The 25,116-nt window shown below is 30.8% G+C and overlaps 1 protein-coding gene and 1 pseudogene across 1 annotated transcript; both read left to right on the top strand.

Moving 5' to 3' along the window:
* Positions 1–5,426: 5,426 nt before the first annotated feature.
* Positions 5,427–12,375, top strand: LOC143053699 (glycine, glutamate and proline-rich protein-like; annotated as a pseudogene).
* A 1,297-nt stretch (positions 12,376–13,672) lies between these two features.
* Positions 13,673–19,763, top strand: LOC143054163 (glycine, glutamate and proline-rich protein-like). Its single transcript, XM_076227083.1, has 6 exons — positions 13,673–13,819; positions 15,885–15,947; positions 16,498–16,587; positions 17,533–17,645; positions 18,510–18,675; positions 19,570–19,763. Exons 1-6 carry the CDS (start codon positions 13,768–13,770, stop codon positions 19,704–19,706), a joined length of 621 nt encoding a protein of 206 aa, XP_076083198.1. The 5' UTR covers positions 13,673–13,767; the 3' UTR covers positions 19,707–19,763.
* Positions 19,764–25,116: the final 5,353 nt, after the last annotated feature.

The raw sequence follows: 25,116 nt of genomic DNA, 5'->3' as shown, positions 1-25,116 counted from the left end.
GTTGTGCCAAATACGACTAAGGTAATCTATGCCTGGGATAAGAACATCCTTATTTTTTTTCGAAAAATTCAATGTTTTGAAACAGGAAATTTATAAAAACGACCATATAATTGATATTCATGTCAACACAGAAGTGCTGACTACTGAACCTGGCTTTGTGGCTAGATAAGATTCTTCATTTCAAACTTTAGTTTCTTTTTGGAATGATCTACATTTCAAACGAATGTTTTAAGAAAGATTCTCCATCTCAAGTTTTGGATGAAATCTACATTTTACGGGTGTTGGACAGGGCACTCAATTCTAACCTTAAGTGTTGGTTATGATTTATATTTCAGATTAACATTTTAGGTAAGAAGATCCACCATGTTAAAGGTAAGTGTGGATTAATTTCTCAATGTCAAAGGTAAGTTTTTGAGATCTGCTATTTTAAACGTAAATATTTGATAAGAAACTCATTTCAAATATGCTGATATGATACTTCTAGAGTTTAATTATGATTATCTAGCATCATACATTATGTTGGCGTTATAACTTCACTATTCAAATCACAAGCCAACCGGTTCTAAACCAACATGAATTGTGATATAACATGGACTTAACTTCATGGTGATAGGATACTTGTTCGAGTATAATCGCTTTTTGTATAGCATAACACCTTATGTTTTGAAGATTCTTCCTTTTATAAAACCGCGAGCTACCCAGCACACAATATTTTGTTGATTTTGACCTCCTCTAGTACAATCCAGCCAGCAAAACAAATGTAAAAATAAGATCTCTAATTAGCATCAAACCGTAGAGTGACATTTTGACTTCATGAAAACTTGGTTTTCTAAAAGAACACCCGGACCACGAGCTCTACATATATTATAATAAATCATTATTGTATTAGTGTTCCCCTTGTATTTATATAAACCATTCCTTATTCTCCCTCCTGATATTATAAAAGAGATTGATTTTGATTTGCTGTAGTTTGCTCAACGTTCAAAGGTTCAAAAATAGAGAATACATTTTGTAGTTGGTAAACATAAATAAATCAGTTTAGGTTAAATATTTTTGATTTTTTTAAGGAATAATATGAAAGAATACATAAATAGGGATAGCAAATATATTACTAGAATTTAAGCGCGTGGATTAAGATAAAAAAAACACAAAAAACATATAAATTATATGTATTTTGCTGGAGTATTCATATTACTTTGAGATGATGTGTATGTATTATATTTTGAATTCAAACCATGTACGTATCAACGTATAAAAGTGATAGGACTAATTTAATTAGATCATATGTACTACATATAAAAAAGAAGATGTGGTATGATTGCCAATGAGACAACTGTCCACAAGAGACCAAAATGACATAAACATTAACAACTATAGGTCACCGTACGGCCTTCAACAATAACAAAGCCCATACCGCATAGTCAGCTATAAAAGGCCTCGATAAGACAATGTAAAACAATTCAAACGAGAAAACTAACTAAAATTACTACCAGACATGTTCAAAAACTAGATTGATGTATATATAGATATGTACCGAATTCCTACAAGACATGGTTAAAAAATAGAATGATGCTTGTAAATTTTTTTCAGTATAAAAACACTTAGTGAACTTTTTCACTCCTGAATTAGAATCGCATTCCAACCAACACCAACAATGTTGTTGATATGATACCTGATTAAATCAGCATCAAACCTTGGAGTGACATTATAATTATCTTGCATTAATATAAACCATTCCTAATCCTCTCTTCAAATTTTTTAAAAGAGGGGCGATAGATTAATTGTTGCTTTCTTAACGTTAAAAGGTTCCAAAAGATCTAGTTAGTAGTTGCTGTTAAGTAAAACTTTTGTAGGTAAAATATTTCGAAGTTGTATTTTGGAATAGTTTGTGAGTATAAAGCTACATGAACATAAGATTGAGATTAAAAAATATACGAATTATATGTAGTTAGCTTGAGTATTCATATTTCCTTCTGATGATGTATAGAAATACTAATATGAATTAAAACCAAGTACGTGTCAAATCTAAAACTGTTAAGACAAGTTATTTTATACTGTTATACTGATAGGCATGTTCAAAAATTAGATTGATTCATATATAGATATGTACCAAATTCCTGCAAGACATGGCCCGAGAACACAGTTATTTCGTAGTGCATTTCTTTTAGACAATAAATTCAAATTAAAAACAATCGCACCTGCTCTTTCTCAAAAAGATCTTTACAGTGTAATGTACTACCAGTGAGACAAATAATATCAAAATTATAGAATTTTCTACCAGCTCTAACTCAAAATATCGACAATTTTGTGTTAAGGGGTGTAAAATTCAGTTTGACAGCTTCAGACGTGATTAAATTTGACCTTTTTGAACTGGACCAAATCACTACTTAACATTAAGATTCAACACCCAAATTTTTTTAACATGTAATTACATTCCCCTACTTAATATTTCATGCATTTAATATCAAGAAATAAATTGTGAAAGTGTATCAAATAAAACATGCAAGTTATAAACTGTTTACACTAGGGACTATATTCGTAGACAACGAAAACCAAAGGACGATAACTGTGTCCTTGGACCTAATAGGACAGAAAGACTTGACCAATCTTTATAAAACTTTGCATAACCTAAGCTTAGGCAATTATGAGATAGTTTGCCAAGTTTCATGTCCATATGGGATATATTAGAGAAACTAGGGTCATTTTAGTATTGACATTTGGATGTTTATTTTTGACGTATGAATTAAATATCTTCAACTGTCAAGATTTTGGCCTAAAATTGAAATTTTGCAAAAATTAGCTTTTTAAATGCTCTTGAAAATTATATATTAAGTACTAAAATCATCTGATCACTCATTTTATTTATCAAATGTATTGTAATTATTCCAAAGTCAAATTCATATGAGCTTATGCCTGAAAATAGAGATTTTCCAATTCAGAGAAGCCTTATACATGTTATATAAATATGCATTTTTCTCAGCCAATTTGAAGTTTTTGAAGTTTTTTAAGCCTAAATTATTCTTTCATATATACTATATGTACTTTAAATGTACAAAAAAGTTACAAAAAGCATACCACATGAATATAAAATGGTCTTGAGCCATGCAGTACTGAGAATTATTTAGAGTCGATTTAGGCGGTGGCCGATATTGACATATAAAAATGCACACAGAAGCTATCAGAAATGAAAATGTGTTGTTTTTTGCTGATTTCTATGCTAAGGTGTTATGATACAAGAAGTTTAATTGCAAAAGGACTCTTGCATTTAAATTTTTTGAAAGACAATATGGTCTGATGGCCATTTTTTTCACATTTCAATGGAAAACTTGCATTTAGTTTTAGTCTCAATGGGCATAAATTTGGACCACTTACTATCATACAGAAAAAAATAGGGTAGCCTTTGACAGGAGTAAGGTGTACTGAATATAGTAAAGTGTTTTTTTTACAGATTTAGTGAAATATTTGTGATGGACTACAGATTTGATGTACAAAGCTCTTCACATTTTACATACATCAATTAGGCTGTTTAACCAGGGCCATGAATACAAAATATGTTGCACTTTGTTCTGTGATAGTCTACTTTTCTCTATATTCAGAGTTCACAAATGGTTAATTTAATTTGATTTAAGCATAGAAACACAAATATCAGGAACAAAAAAGCTGTAAGATAGGAAGTCAGCATGCCTCTTAGGCATAAAATGTAAACTGCTTTAAAATGCTTATTATAGCCGTAGAATGCCAAAATGGCATATTTTAACAGAATTTCTGTAAACCAAAGAAGTAAATCCTTTACTTTGATTGAGTTTTACAAATTGAAACCAGCAAATCATTCAGGAAAGTTGCCAAAGTACAAAATCTAGATTTCAGAAAACAATCTCTTAGGCCCGAGAACACAGTTATTTCGTAGTGCATTTCTTTTAAACAATAAATTCAAATTAAAAAAATCGCACCTGCTCTTTCTCAAAAAGATCTTTACAGTGTAGTGTACTACTACCAGTGAGACAAATAATATCAAAATTATAGAAACTTCTACCAGCTCTAACTCAAAATATTGACAATTCTGTGTTAAGGGGGTGTAAAATTCAGTTTGACAGCTTCAGACGTGATAAAATTTGACCTTTTTGAACTGGACCAAATCACTACTTAACATTAAGATTCAGCACCCAAATTTTTTTAACATGTAATTACATTCCCCTACTTAATATTTCATGCATTTAATATCAAGAAATAAATTGTGAAAGTGTATCAAATAAAACATGCAAGTTATAAACTGTTTACACTAGGGACTATATTCGTAGACAACGAAAACCAAAGGACGATAACTGTGTCCTTGGACCACATGGTTAGAAAATAGAATGATGTATGCATATTGTGCACAGGTCTAATTCCCCCATTGATTTCCCCTTTTAGTATTTGTTGAATTACATATAGCACTTTTCAAAAAAGTTTGCAATATTTGTCTTTGTTTCAAATAAAAAAATGCTTGGCATGAGCAAAGTTTTGTCCTATCCAGTACTATGGACAAAATTTCACATAACATTTCATTGCATTTAAGAAAGTAACTATCATAGGAAGTTTACCAATAATTTTTTTACCCCTATTTTTACCTTTGTACAAGCTTTTGTAACCATATAACCTCAGGTTTTCAAAATATTCTATAGAAACAGCAAATACAAAAATATTGGTGCTTTTATAGAAAGAACAAAGATATATGTTTGTGACGCAGACATCTTTTACTGCAATAAAATGTATGATCAATTTCCTACAACTGTCAAATTCAAGGAAATGTTTTTTTCGTCCCTTTTTCTTTTGCAACCGGATGTGACGTACTGTGATTTGGTGGTATTAAACCTCAAGTATATAATTACTTTTCGAACTTTCTCATTATAATTTCAATTCTGTTACATATTCTTACAATCGAATTACACTTCAAGTTATATCATTATTATTCAGCAAAACAGTGTAAGTTTTTTGAACATTTAAGGTATCTTCAATATCAAATACACAGCACTGCAATACATAAATGTTTTATTAACTACTTAAGTGTAAATTAAAAAAGCTATCAAATTCATTTTTTTTTTAATTAGATACATAATTTAAAAATGTTATTAAATCATTCATGCATATCATGATCTAAATATCTGAATGACAGAAAAAATGTTTATCTTATTTTTGTTTTATTCATATATAACACATTTTGTATGTTTAGTACATTTTCAAAATGTAGTAAAAGACCGGTTGTGATATTCTATTTTTAGATTATTCCTTTCCTTTGCTCCTTTCAAGATTGACATCTCTAACTCCCAACCTGATATTTTTCTCATCACACTTGAATTTCTCAGTTCCAAGTCAGCATTTGTCAGTTCTAAGTTGAAAGTGAGAAATGTAAACTTTGACCTAAACTAAGAACAAAGGTACTTCAACTTGGAACTAAGTAAACTTTGAATAATCCGGTCCAGACCCTTTCACGTGAAGCCTATGTGTTTTATTTACAAAATGACCTTTCTATGGCAGCAACGGTGACGTATTATCTAGTGGTATATAATACGATTAAACATATGATTCAGTCACATTTTGTTTGTACGTCGAACACAGTTGTTGAAGCAATGAAAGTCTTATTTTTGTTTTCTGTTGTGTTGTATGTAGCTGAAGCACCAAGTAAGTAAACATTCAATGAAAGTAATAAGTATACATGTATTTTAGTTCATATCAAATTTGTAACAAATATTTTCATTTAAAAACAAGAGAAGAAAAAAATAATAGTCTTGCTACAATAGTCATCCTTGATAATTCTTAGGCATGAAACACAAATTGCCCAAATTCTTGAAGATTAATTCTGAAAAGCCTTGCTTTCTTTGCATGTCTCTTCATACTTATTGGTTAAATGTTTATAATATCATAACCTTTACTAATCGACATTCTTATCAGTCATATTTACAATTAAAAAAAGTGTAGCAAATATGTGCGTTTTTACAATTTAAGGTTAAACGTACGTTAAACAGAAAATAAATAATACGATTTGAATATATCCTCGTTTGGCACTTGAACGTTTTTAGGCATACCAATGCATACCAGCAACAAAAGTTTTAAATCAAATGGATTAAAGACTTTGATCAACACTGGCGTCTTTCTTTCTCAATTATAAGATAACAGCTGCATGTGTATTTGCATGAGTTTATTAACAAGGTTAAATCTTTGATTTTGTGTTTCTAATCTCAGTCCATACTATAAAATTTAGAAAACCACATTTTAACTCTTTGGTTTTTCGTATGAACTCAGTTGTAGTGCATAAGTTAAGTTCTTAAAAGATAATTTAAATTACGTTGTATCTATATTATTTAAGGAGACGACTTCATTTTGTGTGTCCTTCTCTTTCCTTCCACAATAATTAATCAGCACGCCATCCTTGCTTATCAATTTTCAGTTTGGATAATTGTGGGAAGAAAAGTAAAATAAAGACGTCCGGATATTATTTCCGTCATCGGAAGGATTTTTCAAGTCAAAGATAGGACTTCCGTTTAGGGTTAGGATTTTGTTTTTAAATAAATGTCGCAGAACTTTTCATATAAATTAGTACTTGGGGACAGGACAATTATTTTTCGCGTTTTTCTGTATACTATCCATTCCACGTTTACTATCCAAGATTGTCACGGATATATTTTATCGAGCCTGACTCTTTATGTGAATCTATATGTAACAGATCAGTGATCGCAGTGGATGGTAAACATGGAATTGATTGTAAATAGCAAAAACACGTTATTTATAGTAAATGTATGATCATAGCATTCAGAAAATCTCGATAATTATTGAAATTAACAGAGAACAAAATATAATGGACATTGGAAAAGGGAGAGGGTGAAAAAAGACTGTCATTCCCCATGTATGTAACTGTCTTCTGATACCTTTCCTGAAAAAAATCTTAATCCTACAACAGTTTACATACTTTCAACCACGCCCTAAATGTCCGCGATTTCGCGGGTGTTTTCTAGTATATCTATATTGTTGTTACTTTTCATCTTATGCCTGTCCATTGTTCATATTTTGTAAAATGATTAAAAAAATGGTTCTGGTTTTAAAAATATACCAGCATACCAGCATACTATGTTGTCAAGTTGTACCTTGCAGACTATTATTGTCATGGTCATGTGACCCATCTCTTGCAGACTATAATTGTCATGGTGATGTGACCCATCTCTTGCAGACTATAATCGTCATGGTGATGTGAACCATCTTTTGTAGACTATAACTGTCATGGTGATGTGACCCATCTTCATCCAACAGTAATGGCCCATTCACGTGGAGATAAGAAAAAGGCAGACATGAATAAAGGGAAATATGTTGTAGCAGTCAATTGAAAAATAATACACAAACAAATGTCAAACCGACGAATAAATGGTCATCAAACAAAAATAACATCACTAATACTATTCCTGGAAACAAATCGAATGATGATATACAATACAAAACAACAAAAAAGGTGTGGTATGATTGTCAAGAGACCATGAACGATCATATCTGAGACCACAAGAAGTAAAATTTTACAACTATAAGTCACCGTACGTCCAGTATGCCTGACTTTAAAATATGTATGATTTTATTTTATTTGCACATTAACTAGAATAATCTCTGTAAAAATACTATTGTACACTGGGATATAAAAGATTAAATTTCACATCTTAATTAGAGATTTGTCTGAAATCAACCATTTTTTCATTTTGCCGAATGTCGTCTGTTTACATGTAACCAAGTGGAGTTTCATTGTATTAGAGAAAATTCATGGTCTAATAAACATTGTATTGTTTAAAAATTAATGGTCTAATAAACATTGTTTTAGAGAAAAATCATGGTCTAATAAACTATCTGAATAAATGAAATATATTGGAATACCCTTAAACAAGCATTGTAATAGTAATTTCAAACAGAAACTAGAAGATTTCTACAAAAATAAAATTATTTTGAACTATCTAAGATAAAAGATGGAAACTGTGGTAAACTTTTATTTTTTAGTAAAATTTATACTAAATTTAAACAACAAGAATATTTTAACTTTAATATTCCTAAATACCTTAGAAAAAACTCACTAAATTAAGAATAAGTGCACACTCATTAGCAATAGAAACTGGTAGGTATGCAAACCAAAAATACCCTCTAATGAGAGATTTTGTAAATTTTGCACAGGAAAAATTGAAAATGAGATACATTTCTTGACTGAATGTCAACAATATAACAAAATTAGATCTAAATATAAAATTAATGATATTAATTCAAATAACTTGGTTGAAAATTTTACCAAAATGTTAAATCCTATGTCTAAAAAAGAATTAAAATCTATTTGTATGTATATTGAAGAAGCTCTTGATTTGAGAGACCACCATACCGTTTCATCAGATATATAATCTTTTAAAGTAGTTCGTGCATATACACATATATCTTATATAGGTGATTGTGTGTTTTAAGTAAAGTTATAAAAATTTAGAATAATACTGATGTATAAGTTTATGGTATCAATATCAGTTCACATTGTAATGGTATCCATAGAATTGGCTTATGCCTTGTTGTTACATGCATCTTTATTTCATTTATATGTTGTTTTAATATTATAACTGTCTGTATTTGGATCACGCCTCTATTGTGCTCTTTCCAATAAAATATTGAATTGAATTGAATTGTATTAATCAATACCTTCTATTCTCACCAATTATTTGCTTTGTATATTCAAATGTGCAATCAGACACATATCGATATTTAATTTAATTTCCTTTTTTCAACCCTTTTTAAATACCAATTACAACATGACCTTTTCCATCTTTATCATTGGGTTATCGTCCATAGACACTAAACGGTAATCCATGTTGTAATATGTTCCAATGGATAATACACAGTCACGAAAAATGCACTGTCTTGATCTATTAACTAATACCCAAATCATGTATGCGTATGTGACGTTATTTCAGGCTAATATTGGAAGTCCAGACTGGGTGCGTCATAACATATCTGGAAAACATTGATAATACATTATTGTTTTGACAAATGCAATTCGTTTCAGTTTTAAGTACTTTGAGTATAAACAAACATATAAAATAAGGATTCGCAATATGATTAAATAAATACGGATCACATCTTTGATACGCATGATGATTTCACTGGTTGAAGTTGCTAGATGTTTTTCTGAGATGCATGGTTCTGTGTTTTAAAGGCATTGCAGCCTCTCGTCAGCATATTCACCAGGATATAGCTGAAATCAATATACATCAATCTTGTTATTTACAAACAGGAGCTAGTAACTGTAAGTATACCTAAATTGATGGTTTTATATCATCATTTCCTGGTATTGTAAATGCTTTATATTATTTTTTTTTATTTTTTTTATTAACATTCTGACATTGTATTATAAATTGTTACAAATAAAAGCATTTTAAACATTGTTAAATGTTTTAGAAAATTTAGACATAAGTAAGTCAATTGGAACCGATAGGGTTCGACCCATAATTCTTATGTTACCAAGTTCAGGTTTTACAGTCCCTGTTGTCCCCTTAATGAATATAAGTCTGCAAACAAGCATATTTACTTACAAATATTAACCGCCCAATTTCAATGTTTACCTATACTGTCAAAGCTGCCTTTTATTGAACTAATTTGTATACATAATTGATTCAACGTCCCAGAAGAATCGATCACAGGCCTGCATTTCACAAAAACAAAATGATCCGATGCTCACTGAATTGTTCATGACTTACGAGTAAATTTTGTTGCACATTTTTGTGAAACGAACCCCATGTCATTGTTTTATAGCCGCCGCATATTGTGAGGTTTTCAACAATGGAGTAGTAATAACCGTCCAACAAAAGTTTGAGTGCATTGTACGTTTACAAATGGAATCTTTGTATCAGAAATATGTAAATGGAAATAAAAAAATCGTTAAATAAATGTGATTCGCGTATAAAACCCAAAAACCTCTGTCACCCTTTTGAAGACTTTAAACACCCAATTTCATCCATTTTATGCAGGATAAGGACATGTACAAATCGGAAAAATAGTGCCAAAAGTCATTTACCTATGTGTTCTTACTTTTGAATACAAAATAGATGGTTATGTTAACGGCACTTGCAGGCAAACGGGATTTATAGTTTAGTAACTTTTCACAGGGGACTGCCTTTCGTAATGTTTTAATGGAATTATAATGCAAAGGGTTTATGAATACTAGTATATACTTTAATATGCTATTTAACTGTATGCCAACCACCTCGATTAAACTCGTTTAAAAAGTTGATATGTGAAGTTATGCTTATATTCCTGATTCAAGGGTAGCTGTTATCATAATTAGCATGTGCATGCCCACGTGAACTTATAGGGTTATTGTTTACCCCTGTTCTCTTGCCAGTTCGTCCCACACTAAAATATGATGGACAGGCTTTCGGCGCCAAGCACACTTTTTTTTATAAAAAAGAAGGTGTTAATTCATAACTAAAAATGCAAATTTGACGGAATTTTAAGTTTTTTCAAAACTTTCACAAATGTCATGAATGATGGGCCTTATACTTTGTCATTTAAATGTAATTTAGGGCTGCATATGCAGGTTACAAAGTTTTTAGTGTTGTAGCTCGTACCTTATTTTCAATGTCATTTTGTTTCTGCCGATATTATCTGTCTTGTAACTATTTCATATTTTACATTCGGTAAAGTACAAGTCTTAGAAAATATTTCACTGATTTGATAACTATTATACATGTTATACAAATAGTGTTTAAAAATATATTGACAGGTATACATCCAGCCGTTATTGCTGCTGTCGCTAGCCGTGAATCTCGTGCTGGAAAACTTTTGTATAGTACACACGGATGGGGTGACAACCACAACGCCTATGGTATCATGCAGGTAGAAAGAATATGTCATACTGTGATAAGTTTCCTTCTATATCATCAAAATAAGATATACATAAACACATTTCTATGGATTTTAACATACTTTCTTAGTCAATAAATATATTTAAAATTTGGTATGGGTGTGGAGCGAATGTATTATATTAGAGGCATATCAGAGAGTGTGTGCTTTAATAAAAACAATTCATATTATTTTATCCTAAAAGGACCATATTATAATAACAGAGCAGCATGTTTGATGTAAAGTTTAGGAGTAATCATTATAATGAAAGTAAGCATGAATGCTATATAGTTGATTACAATTTTAAAATATAATAGCATTTACATTTGTGATAATTACCAAGTTATTTAAGTGAGAAATCCTTTAATGTCAAGAACATATTATCATAAAACAAAAAATGAACAGTTATTGCTCATTGTAGATGTTTGCATTGGTGGTCTCTTATAAACAAATAAAAAAAATACTTCCTAGACCTTTTAAAAAAATCCTACAAAGATCTTACTTATCTTGATATATTGATGTCTGAAAGCTAGTTAATTACTAAGTGCCTTGAACTTTGAAATATTCGCCGAGGTTTAATTCTTAATAATACAGATAGTGTATAGCATATTTCATTTTGATAATTTCATACACATTTAAATAAAGTTGACGACTTTTTATATCAGTGCGACACAGTGCATTTTATCAACAAAACATGTACATCTTACCCATGGAATAGTTGTGATCACATAAATGCTATGACAAAGTATGTTCTAGTACGTAACATAAAAGATGTGTTACATAAACATCAAACGTGGTCGAGTGAGAAGACATTACAAGGTATGTCTTCATTGTTTTGATGTTTTGAATGATGTTTATTGTTGCTAAGAAAAATGGGAGAGAAAAGGTTTCTTTATCAAAAATATGATAAAATTGGTATACACTTATCTCGATGACTTATTACCTGAATGATCAATTATTTATCTCGATTCTGTATTATTGAGAAAAACCTCGATAACGAATGCACTCAAATATTACGAATTAACAGTAGTTGACTACCCTGTCCCATTCATTTAGTGTGATATATATCTTCTGGTGTGAAGTCGTTCCGAAACAGAGATATGAAAATAATGAAAGAATAAGTTTATCCTTATCAATGATAAAACAAATATTTACATTTTCGGTTTTTGAATTTTTTGAATTTTAATTGTCGAGAAAATGTTATTTTTCATTTGCTTATGAAAATTTTGGCTGATTCGGATTATATTTTCTAATAAGGCGGAGTGGCTGCATAAAACTTTGGATTAGGCAATGTACAAACTTGGGCCAGTTTGGACGTAGGAACAACACATAATGACTACAACAATAACGTCATTACACGTGCACAATGGTTTATTAGTCATTATCAGTGGTAGTATCTACAGAATATTCCTGCATGTCATACAACACCAAATTACTTGTTCAGTTTAATGTTTGAATAAATTCTCTGATCGATGAACTTGTATTATACGTGTTGCCATATAAATGGGTGTCATTTTGAAGTTATTATGGTTCGTTAAATGGTAGCCTATTGCAAGACATACAGTGCTGCATGTTTCAATGTCCTCTCTTCCATTCTTTTAACATACCCGGAATTGTTTCTGGTTCTAATGGACTGCCTTTGGTCGGAGCTCTGACATATATTCTCGAAAGGTTGTACTTGCTCCAAATTTTGGAATTCATGCAAATCTTTGGTTGTTTCCACGTACCTTAGTGTACAATTATACCTTAAACATCAACTACTCTCTACACAAATTCAAACCTCACACATGACGATGTCGTATGTTATCCGAAAATGAGACCATTCACGTATCAAAATTTGATAATGATAAGGCTAATTACATATGTACTGACCTACAGCAAGACAAATATAGAAAATACAATGGTTCGAGTTTACAGGACTACGTGAGTTTCTCGTCACGATTTAAGATGTGTTCCTACACTGCAGTTAACAAGTGCAACAGGAATTATAGGTAATAAAATGTAAATAAACAATTTTAACTACGTATTTTCTATCCATGTCTGAGACGAAAAAAGTAATAATAGCTTGACAAAATATTACTTTCTCGCTGTATACAGGGAATAAAGACAACAAAACCTTTTCCAGTTGCAATATAATCCTTTAAACAAAGGTATTAGATTTGTGTGTTCAAGTTATTAAAAGTATTCTGAAACAAAACACAAAGTTTCAATAAATATATGTTTAAAACGGACAAATCTGTGTTAATGCAACTGATTCACTTCACATTCCACATTTGATATAAAAGTAAGTACAAAACAAATTTCTTCTTAGTGTTTTCACTTAATGTTTTTTCTTTTCTTTTCTTCTTTTTGTTTGTTTGTTGTTGTGAGTTTTTCTTGGTGAGAAGGTGTTTTTCTTTGTTTTGGATTTTGCCCTTATTTCTTTATTTGATCAACATCATGTATACCCAATGATTCCTTTTATTCAAAGTGTGGGGTTTTTTTTAATACACTTTTTCTTGTCAACAATACTTACGGAAGCAAGAATTATGTAAGACAAAATGAGTATATACAAGGCTATTGTTTGATCATGTTGATATGCCAGACTCACGTTTTGTCTACATAAGAATCACCAGTAACTCTTATATCAACAAATTTAAAAAGCCATTAAGTATAAAGTTGAAAAGCATTGGGGACCAACAATTCCAATGTGACTTAGATAATTATTTATTTTTAGTGATACATGATATATATTATAAGTACTATTTGAACCTTCCCGATCAAACCTTTGATCTGACACCTTTATATAGCCATGACAATGCATTTAATGTGACAATTTATCTTATCATTCAAGACTAAACAGACAATTAAGTCACAACTCGGTTGTACGTCGAATACTGTGAAGCAATGAAAACGTTTTTCCTTTTATCTGCTGTAATTTTTGCAACTGATGCAGCGAGTAAGTAAATAAGTTTTTGAAATATTCCTTTTAAATGTATTTTATAATACATTTATGGAAATTTATATAAGCATGTATTTTATAATACATTTATGGAAATTTATATAAGCATTTATTAATGAAATTTTAGAAAAATGAAGCATTCCCTAAATAAGACAATCATCAAATGTTTTTTTCGGTATATCATACCATTTAACTACAAATACCAGTATTCCTCGTGTGTAATTTTGGAGTAGATGTGTATATTCTACGAATGCAGAAAACCATTTTATATTTTCTAGATCGTAGATTTTTTATGAACAATAATCAACATGTACAATTATTCGATATCAACTATTATGGTTTTATCGTGGTATTTCGTATGTTACGGCAGTGTTAAAGGTCTTCGGAAGTCTAGGTTATCTTAACATTTGATTTTGAAACGAAATTATATTCAGATAACATCAAGCTTAATTTGCTGTCTACCTGTGATAGTGCGTGATATTTGAAAAATAGAAAAACACACAAATGAAACACAGTAAAATTAAAGATTCATGTTTTAAGCGCAATTGCATTGGTCACTATGCTACGTTTGTATGTCTGTTAGTATTGAATTATTCTGACAAGTGTATGATTGGTCTTGATGGGTTTATGATACAAGATGTAACGTTATAAAATCAAAGATGTCTTATTTTAGATTATTCCATAATGTATTATAGCATTCATTATATAGCAGCGAGCTCGTTTTGATGTTGCCTACATATTTGGGTTTTGGTGGTTTGAGTGGTTGGAGTGGTCCGATTTACTGTAAAACACTAGTTTGTGATTGCTGTAATCCTTTTTGTTCAATATGTTAATCTTTTACGGTAATATAAATAAATAAATTATGCTGTTTGTTTGTTTTAACAATGTTGCAAGTGTAAAGTTAAAATATAGGAAACGAGGGGAAAACAATTCTTGAAATTTGAAAATAATACAGTCAAAGCGTGTACACTTGGCCGTTTCAGATTGTAAAGGCCTATAGATAAGTTCATTGTTTGTACCTTAAAATGAAAAAAGGGACACAATTTGTTGAATTTCCATTGGGTATGATGATTTTAACCGATCACCACGCTTTGGTGTACACTTTGGAAAATATAACCTAGCATGCATTATATTCGAATAAGGCGAACTGCAAAACACGAGTATTACAACAGAGGCACAAAACACTTAACATTTTTTGTCCTCTTATTCAGAATGTGACCTACCGAATTATACTTTTACTGGGTTAATATTTACATGAGCAACACGACGAGTATCACATATGAAGCAGGTTCTATTTACCCGTCCGGATCATCTGATATCACTCCAGTATTTGATTGGGTTCGTGTTGGTCAGTCTTAAGTTGTATGCGTGGTGTAATGTGTACTGTTGTTTGTCTGTTGAACACTTTCTTTTCTGAGACATGACTTTGTCAGTTTATTTTCGACTTATGAAATCTTTTGTTGCTGTTTAACATGTTTGTTTTCCTTTCACTGTTTGATACATGAATTAGGTCGTTAGTTCTACGTTTGTCATTTTGGGACCTTTTATAGCTGACTGAGCGGTATGAACTTTGTACTTTGCTGAAGGCCGTATAATGACTTGTATTTTTTCATTTCGGTGTCATTTTATCTCTTGGGAAGTGTTCCTAATGGCAATCTTCTTATTTTTATAATGTTAAACATAAATGAAAATATAATTTGAATGTTACCTTATTTCAAACTGGAAAGATCGTAATAAAAGCTATAAAAAAGGAGCATAGTCTTCAAAACAAAATGTTTGTATGCTCCAATACTTACAAGTATTATCTTCAAATGATAAAACAATTCAAACGAATGGACAACAACTGTCCTATTGGTACATGCATTTTCATGCAAAATGTAGAAAATGGTTGATTGAACATAGAAGACCCGTAATGCTTTTGTATAAGATATGATAATGTTTGTGATATTATGCGATATGTTGAAAGCTTTAATCACAATTTAAATCTTGTTAATATTTGATTTTATTTTTTTAACATGACGAAAATATATAAGAATATTATATTTCCAAATTTTATATGCAGACTATAATTGTCATGGTGATGTGACACAGCTTCATCCAACAGGAATGGGCATTGCATATGGAGGTAAGGAAGATATCAATGATATAATAAAACAATCCCTGTTGCGAAGCAGAGACAACGTTACCAATATTTCGGAGTGTCGATATGAATAAATCAGAGATTTTGTAGAAGCCAATTGGATAGGGACAAGACAATACTAAAAAAAATATCTTATCAATCCTATAACAAAATAATTTTCGAATAATATGAAATAAAATAAATGTGTTAATCGATCACCAATTTCAATTATCTCGTTCGTTTTAAGCAAATCCAATAGGGCGTTAATCAATGTGTCTTTTTTCGAAATCTAGAGACTTTATTACCTTTGTTTGCAAATTTTGACCACTGAAAATAAGGAACATTTTTTTTTTAGATTTTATGGAAAGATTAACAAATTGAAAGCAACCCATGACAATTAGATTACTTGAACATAAAACAAGTTCAAATTCTTGTTTAATTTGTGAATCACTTTTGATAAAATACAAAGTCTCCGATTCAGTATTTTTTTTCTTTTTTTTTTGGAGAAAACTACGCATAATTTGATTATGTAAAATATGTTTTGTGTGTTTAATAGGTATGGCAGGTTCGCACCAGGCTATTGATCAGGATATTGCTGAGATCAATAAACGAAAGTCTTGTTATGTACAAGCAGGAGCTGCGAACTGTAAGTATTTATATTGATATTTATTTTAGTATACCCTCCCGATTGTTTCATTTTTTTCTGTTTCTATGTAGTAATACTACATACGCTCGCAGAACAATTTTGATTCTAAGAAATTATAAAAAGATAAAAAGTTAAATTACAAAAATACTGAACTCCGAGGAAAATTCAAAACGGAAAGTTCTTCATCAAATAGCAAAATCAAATGATAAAACACATCAAACGAATGGACAACAACTGTCATATTCCTGACTTGGTACAGAAATTTTCAAATGTAAAATATTATATATAAGTATCAGCTTGGATTAAAACAATCTGCGATTATCTTTTTATGTCGTTTTTCGTTGTTGTTTTTCTAAACTCAACATTGTATGTTGAACTAGCTGTATTTTCATTCTTCAAGAAGTATGATCAAAACAAAAGATATCTTGTTTCAATGCAATTCAAACTCACTCTTAGAGTTCTTATTTCGGAAATCTAAGTTCTGGCTTGGTTGGTTTGTAATTCTTGAGCATATGTGCAACAACATATATATTTTTAGCTTGAAGGAAGACAAGTTTTACTGCTCCTATTTCCTTTTATAGTTTTATGCTTTAAGCTTAAATGTTTTATGCTCTGATGAATAATTCTTTGAGTCCGATTTTATTATTCCGGAAAGTCATTTGGAAACGGATGTAATACTCATGTTCACGTTGACATTTTTATAACTTTCGTATTGTCAAACAATTATTTTATTTTTAAATTCAAACTCACTATTGAAGTTCTTATTTGGGAAACGATGTACTAAAGTGTATTACTTGCAAATATTGCTCGTTTTTTATGCTGCGATAAAAACTCTTTATAGGTTTTTTTTATAAAGTCCGGATTGAGATTTTGAAACGAATATGATATTCATGTTTTCTTTTTAAATTTTGATAACTTCCATAATGTCGAATGATTATTTTATAGGTATACATCCTGCAGTTATTGCTGGTCTTGCTAGTCGGGAATCTCGCGCCGGAAAGCTTTTATATAGTACAAGCGGCTGGGGTGATCATCATAACGCATACGGTATCATGCAGGTAGACAGAATATGAAATCAATGGATTTGCTTACTTCCATTTATGTATTACTCTTCTCAAAAATACACCGCTATTTGCTGCTGATGAGTAACAAATCAGCTTTGCAATACTCAGTCATTATTTTTTTTTTAAATTAATACTAGGGTAATGAATTATACTATAGTCAGAAATTTACTTGAGGTTTTGGAACAAGTATTATGTATCTGATTCTTTTTTAGAAAGGGAAGGCTGCAAACGTATGAAAGGTCAATTAGTGTCATCATTTAAAAGTGCTTATAATAATACATGTATGAATATGCAATTAACAAGTAGAATTGCAGGATAAATGTGGCTCTTTTGTAATGAAAACGGGTATGTAAGCAGTCAGGTAATGACCAGCACGTCACAAAACGGATTGCATAAGAATGTATACAATGTTTGTACCTTTTGTAATACTCACCGCGTATTCTGAATTTCATGAATAGGTAATGAATATATCTATAAACAAAGATATAATTTTTTTTATGAAAATGTGATGAGTTTTTACTTATTTAAAATGCTATGTTGTCGTTGAAAAATTAATTCGGAGCGTTTTGAATATATATCAAAAATCAAGAAACAAAATAATAAGAGTATGTTAGAATTATATTTTCGTTGTCTTATTGTTGCAAAATCTACGAGTCTAACTAAGGAACTTCAGTGGAAATAGAAACCTATCAAAACAATGGTAACCAAACTAGGCTTGTAGGTTCCTTGCTATTTACTGGTTTGGTTCATTTGTCGTTTTTCTGTTTTGTCTAGGATCTAAGGGTAACAGTAATCAATGCTAACATAATTCATTTTTAAAACTGTATGCATTATTTGATTGACTACTTTTCATTCCAGTGTGACATCAATGCTAACCCACTACATAGTATTCATAAAACATGTACATCTTACCACTGGGACAGCTGTGCCCACATAAACGCTATGACAGCGCATGTCCTAGTTCCAAATATACAAGGTGTTAAACGCAAGCATCATTCGTGGTCGGATGCGCAAGCGTTACAAGGTTTGTCATCATATAAAATAGATAGTTCCCTTTCTGTTACATTGTATCGGTAGCTTTATACAATTATTAACAAATGGTGTAGGTCTAATATATCAGCATAACGAATCATGTTATGCTATCATGAAGACCTGCAAAGAATATTTAAATAATATTTACAAATTTAGATGGACATAAACTGCCATACATGTTATAATTCTTTAACAGTTTATAAAACAATGTCACCAAATTAAAGGAGTTATAGGGAAATAAAATGAAATACTTGTTGACTCACAATGTACGCTTCTTCTGGTATCTTTCGCCCCTCTGTTTTCCATATAATAAAATTGAGAATGGAAATGGGGAATGTGCCAAAGAGACAACAACCCGACCATAGAAAAAAACAACAGCAGAAGGTCACCAACAGGTCTTCAATGTAGATAGAAATTCCCGCACCCGGAGGCGTGCTTCAGCTGGCCCCTAAAAATAATATACTAGTTCAGTGATAATGAACGCCATACTAATTTCCAAATTGTACACAAGAAACTAAAATTAAAATAATACAAGACTAACAAAGGCCAGAGGCTCCTGATTTGGGACAGGCGCAAAAATGCGGCGGGGTTAAACATGTTTATGAGATCTCAACCCTCCCCTATACCTCTAGCCAATATAGAAAAGTAAAACACACTTCTCACTTTTTAAATAACACACAACACTAGTTAATTTTCAAATAATGTACTTCCTACCAATGTGAATACAAAATGACATTATAAGTGCTTCAGTTTTGGAATGTCTGGTATAAACAATCAGACAACATCTTTTTAGAAAGAAAAAAAATTGTATGGGGACGTTTTTTCGCAGTAACCTGAAGATTGTTATAATTATGTAACACTTTTACATTTGTATTTTCCTTTTTAGGTGGAGTAGCTGCATACAACTTTGGTTTAGGCAATGTACAGAGTTGGGGCGGATTGGATGTGGGATCAACACATAATGACTACAGCAACGACGTAATTGCACGTGCTCAATGGCTAATTAACCATTATCATTGGTAGTATGTAGAAGGGTCTTCCTTTAAACACACAAATAAATAACTTGTACCGAGAGAACAATTTCCTTACTCATGCCAACTTGTTTGTATATGTTCTCTTTTATATCATGTGAGTCTTGTAATGTCAATACATCTTTTTTCACTATTTCCTGACATACGAAAACTGTCTAAACTCCACGAATGGACCTAAGTCAATTGCATAATATACAAGTGATCCCGTTCAAACATTTCAAATATGGTAGTTATCTTGAAAACTAAATTGAATTTTCTTTAAGCATTTAATTGAAATTTCAGCTCATTAATTTACGCAATAAGGTATTTCAGCCTTTTATGATCATGCAAGATAATTCAGTTAAAACTTGACCCTATGTTTTTAATTATGTGGGATTGAAAACAATGAAACATATATTTCATGACTTGTTTATTAATTATCCTAGTATGATTAATCAAATTTTATTGGTTTTCGTATGGTAGCCGTTAACAATTTAGGCATTTGGTATATATTCATTTAAATTCGAAAATCTCACTGTACATTAAATTTTGAACCAGTTTAACAAGCTACTCAGCTGAGGAATATATAAATTGCTCTTACTAATATTGAATGTACCACATAAGTATGGTTTATTACATATATGTTTCTTTTCTAATTTAAAGAAGAAGAAAAAAGGGGGTAAATATTCTCCACTATGTCTTAATTTTAGACTGATAAATTTTTATTAAATAAACAACCTCTGTTAAAAATATGACTCGTGGTAAGAACATTATTTTTCTTGTAGATATTAACTAGGGATGGCAACGAGTACTCGAGTACTCGGGTACTCGCTCAGAAGGCCGAGTACTCGAGTACAGTTTTAGTATTCTGATACTCAATTGCCTGTTATACATCTTGAGATATTCCACTACATATTTCAACTCACTTTAGTTCCGTTGCAATATCCCCTTCCTAATACTAAATAAAATCAATTAACAACATATGTTTAACCTGAAGCTACTATTTGTTATAGTAGTACCAGCAACGTCTTTACTTGTTGTTGTTATTGGTTTTGGTAGGCGACTTACTTATGTAGTAATTGCGCCTTAAATTCATATAACATAAGTATTATGTATGTATACTTTCAGTCCTTAATTTATTTTTGGTATTACGTTTTGGCGAGTTTTATGTCAAACTTTGGCGAACATGGTTGACTGAATTACTCAGAAATATATATATATATGTTGAGAGACAAAAAACTAAACAAAAAAAAAACACATAACAGAAGATACATGTAATAGGAAAATGAAAAAAAAAGCAAATGATAGTCCCTAATGAAATGCATTATTTATTGATAGGTATCATAAAATTGTTTAGAAATGTAATCTGGTTATTCACCTTTGTGTCGTCTGTGATATACTTATATAAATAAAAGAGTATATTTAGAAACATGTAACAAGACATGTGCTAGTTAAATGCAACCAATGTTAGGACGTCTCCCTCAATTGATGTAGCAAATAATGAATCCTTAAAGTAAGGATTGTTGAAGTTATTCCTTTTCCATAACGGCAAGTTGCGTTAATTTATTCCAAATAAATTTCCAAAGACATATTGGTATTTAGTGATTCCTCATTCCCTGACGAGAAAAAAACACTTCCGTCATTGAACGAGGAATCACCCCTACCTACACCCTTAATCGCCTATTTAGATATATATATATATATAATATATAAATGGAGCAAAAATAGAAAATATGAAAAAACATTATACCAGTATATTATTAAAACAAAGACATTGTTTGATTTTGTTGTAAGTACAGAGAATGTCAGCGAAACAGAAGTGCTGGGATGTGCATATATATAATTATACAATAATCTGTGTGTGTTTGTCTTACTGACATCCTCTAGTACAAATTTTAGATTTTATCATTTTATTGTTATAGAAAAGGATTTAACTCTTGTTACTATTCTAATAATGTATGAGCGTAGTGATTGTGTTTGTGTTTGTTTATTTTTCTTATTTTCTATCAATATGAATATGACTATAGTTGTCAGTTTATGAAAATCGGAGAAGACATATTGTGTTTTCCGTTAATCTTTAAACATATAACATTAAATAATTAAGATAAATGTTAGTGGCACTTTCATAAAAAGAAAAGCCTGTAGCAAATGTTTCTATTGTTAAATATCTGAGCATAGTGTGTTGTGTTTGTTGTCTTAAAAGATATGACTGCAATTTTTCATTGTAGAGAATTTTAAAGTGATGTTGTATTATCCCTCCATATGCACTGTTAACTTATCTAGTATACTAATCTTCAATAGATCAGTGTTAAAATTGAATGTTGATACTTGTTAAAATTTAATACGTGCATTTCATGGTCAATTAGTACTGGTGTTTGAAAGGTGAATGATTTACTGATGTATGACACAGGTAGAAAAAGTCTGTTTGATTACGCTCAATGGACTGACACAAAGGTGAAGTGTGCATTGCACTTGTGACTTGCTTGTGATTATTATATATATATTTAAAAAGGAAATTATTTCATATTCGGGTGAGTTTTTCATTTATCTTTAATCTTGCTTGTTGTATACTGACTTTATGAAATAATTTAACTTAGGGACCGTCTGAGAAATAATTCATATACACTAGTTCCAAATACATAATTATTTGTTTTATAATCTCTAAACTAAAGCTAAATGACACTTATACATGTAGTTGAGAGTCTTCCTATTTTCTTATAAGTATATTAGTTTCCCGTAGATAGTTATGCACGGGACTAAAGGTGTGTGTGTAACCGGATAGCAGGTGTTTCAATGAGAGATCTACGACTCCGTTATTTTTAAGCTGATCAAACATCTGTTTACGTTGCGCATCATTTTTTGAGCAGACTAATAGAAAGTGTACAACATCGTCTGTGACTTTGCAGTTTTCACAAATTTCACTCGGGCTTTTCCATATTTTGTGAAGATATTTATTTACATTAATAGAGCCAGATCTTAATCTGTAAATTATTTGTTCATTTTCTCTATTCATTGGTGGAATAGTAATCTTAAATGATACATTATTTTGGAAGGAGTGTAGTAATCTTCCCTTTGGGTTATCTTACCACTGTTTTTGCCAAATTTGTGTTAAAATGTTTTTTGTTAAACATTTGATGTCTTCTTTATAAAGGGGAATATGACAATCTGCTGTATCTTTATTAAGAGCCACTTTGGCAGTCTGGTCTGCAATTTCGTTTCCTAAAATTCCGACGTGGTTTGGGATCCACTCAAATATTACGTTACTACCTAGTTTGACTAACTGGTTGTATAAAAATATAATGTCGTACAATAAATAATTTTTTACCTTAAATGAATTACTCTTTAAGGCTTGGAGAGCTGATAAAGAGTCGACAAACACAATAACATTATTTGGTTTAAATGCTTCTAACCATATAAGAGACAGAAATATTGCCATAAGCTCACAAGTGAAAATTGACATATTCTTAGGCAATTTGAAATCTTTTTTTATTCCCATTTCAGGTATTGCAAATGCACATGAGGTTTTATTAGAATTTGGATCTTTAGATCCGTCCGTATATATTTTTAAAAACTGGCGGTACTGCGTATCAATCATGAAGTTACTTTCACTTCGAATTAAGTGTGGATTATCCTTTTTCGAGATGAGATTCGAGAGTTGTGTACATACACGGGGTTTAGTCAAGGGGGTGTTGGGAATTGTTTGTAGTTGTATATTTGGTTAATATCTACATCATGTTGATTAATCATATCTTTTGAAACAATAAAATATGGTTTTTTATTCTGTTTTATTTCCTTGGAGTAGCAAAGAAATGTTGCTTTTTTGGCCAAACTTTCCTTAGTTGGATGGTTGTCTTCATGACTAGATATATTTAAAAATCATTTTGTAATAAGGCTCTGCCTACGTTCTTCGTAGGGTGGGTCACCCATTTCTACTTGTAGTCCACTTGTGGCTACATTTTTATATGCACCAGTACAAATTCGAAGTGCTTGACTTTGCACCCGGTCCATTATTTTCTTTACGGAATGTGAGGCGGAATTATATACTTTACATCCGTAGTCTATTTTAGATCTAATAAGTGCAATATATATGTTTCTAAGAGAATGGCTGTTTGCTCCCCACTTAGTACCTGTTAGAAGTTTCATGCAATTTAAGACTTTACTGCATTTTGCCTCTATATATTGTATATGTTTTAACCAAGTCAATTTACTATCAATAATTATTCCTAAAAATTTCACCTCATTGACTACTTGTAATAAACTGTTTCCTAAAGTTAATACTAACTTCTCAGTCTTTTTCTTTCTACTAAAGACAATAGGTACAGTTTTAGAGGGGGGAAATGAGAAATCCCCATTTATCACACCATGATTTGATATTGTGAAGAGCTTTCTGTATTCTCCTTTGAATATAACCAATATTTTTACCACATAGCCATATTGCACTATCGTCTGCAAATTGGGAAATAGAACAATTATTAATACATAAAGGGAGATCGTTTACCATAATATTGAATAATGTCGGGCTGATGCAACTTCCTTGAGGGGTACCGTTTTGGATCGTGAGAGTATCAGAAAGAGTGTTATTTATTTTGACCTTTATTGTTCTGTTAGTGAGAAAACTATTAACCCAACCGAGTATGTTACCCTTTATCCCAATTTTAACCATTTTGTTTAGAAGTCCAAACTTCCATATCATATCAAATGCTTTCTGGAAGTCAATAAATACTCCAACTAAATATTCTTTCTTTAAAAATGATTTTTGTATATCGTTATCAAGTCTAATTATTTGTTCCATCGTACTTCTATTTTGACGAAATCCACTCTGATAAGGTGAGTATATATGATTTTTCTCAAGGTACCACCTCAGTCTGTTATTAACCATCTTTTCCATAATTTTTACAAAATTAGATGTTAAAGCTATTGGTCTATATGCATGTGGGTCACTTGAATCTTTCCCCTTTTTAAAGCTTGGAATTATTATTGAATGTTTCCAAGCCAGAGGAAGATCTTGTGAGAACCAAATTCTGTTATATAATAAAAGAAGTACACCAAGTGATTTATTACTAAAGCTTTTAAACATACTATAGGTAACCTTATCTTTACCAGGAGATGTATCTTATGTATCAGCAATAGCATCCTGTAATTCATTAAGTGTAAATGGTTCATTATAACTTTGGGAGTTTTCAGAAAAATAATGTTTCATGTTTTCAGCTTCTATAGACTCAATATGTTCTTTATGTGATATAAATGCTTCTGAATAGTTACTTGAACTACTTACATTGGCAAATGCTTCAGCTAATATATTAGCCTTTTCTTTAGTAGATTCATATATTTTATTTTTGTAAATCAAAGTAGGCATAATTAGAGAACTAATTGTTTTACCCATTATTCTCTTAATTGTATTCCACACTTGCCCTATATCATTA

The sequence above is a fragment of the Mytilus galloprovincialis genome, chromosome 12, assembly GCF_965363235.1.
Source record: "Mytilus galloprovincialis chromosome 12, xbMytGall1.hap1.1, whole genome shotgun sequence".
Classification (NCBI taxonomy): domain Eukaryota; kingdom Metazoa; phylum Mollusca; class Bivalvia; order Mytilida; family Mytilidae; genus Mytilus; species Mytilus galloprovincialis.
The sequence above is the reverse complement of the archived record's forward strand: the minus strand, read 5'-3'. Positions and strand labels throughout refer to the sequence as shown.

What these genes read in the sequence shown, in the direction of transcription:
- LOC143054163 (XM_076227083.1), top strand. Translation starts at nt 13,768, where the DNA reads ATGAAAACGTTTTTCCTTTTATCTGCTGTAATTTTTGCAACTGATGCA. An exon ending in ACGCATACGGTATCATGCAG is followed by an intron (nt 17,646 to 18,509) that starts GTAGACAGAATA and finishes TTTTCATTCCAG; the next exon opens with TGTGACATCAATGCTAACCC. An exon ending in GGATGCGCAAGCGTTACAAG is followed by an intron (nt 18,676 to 19,569) that starts GTTTGTCATCAT and finishes TTTCCTTTTTAG; the next exon opens with GTGGAGTAGCTGCATACAAC.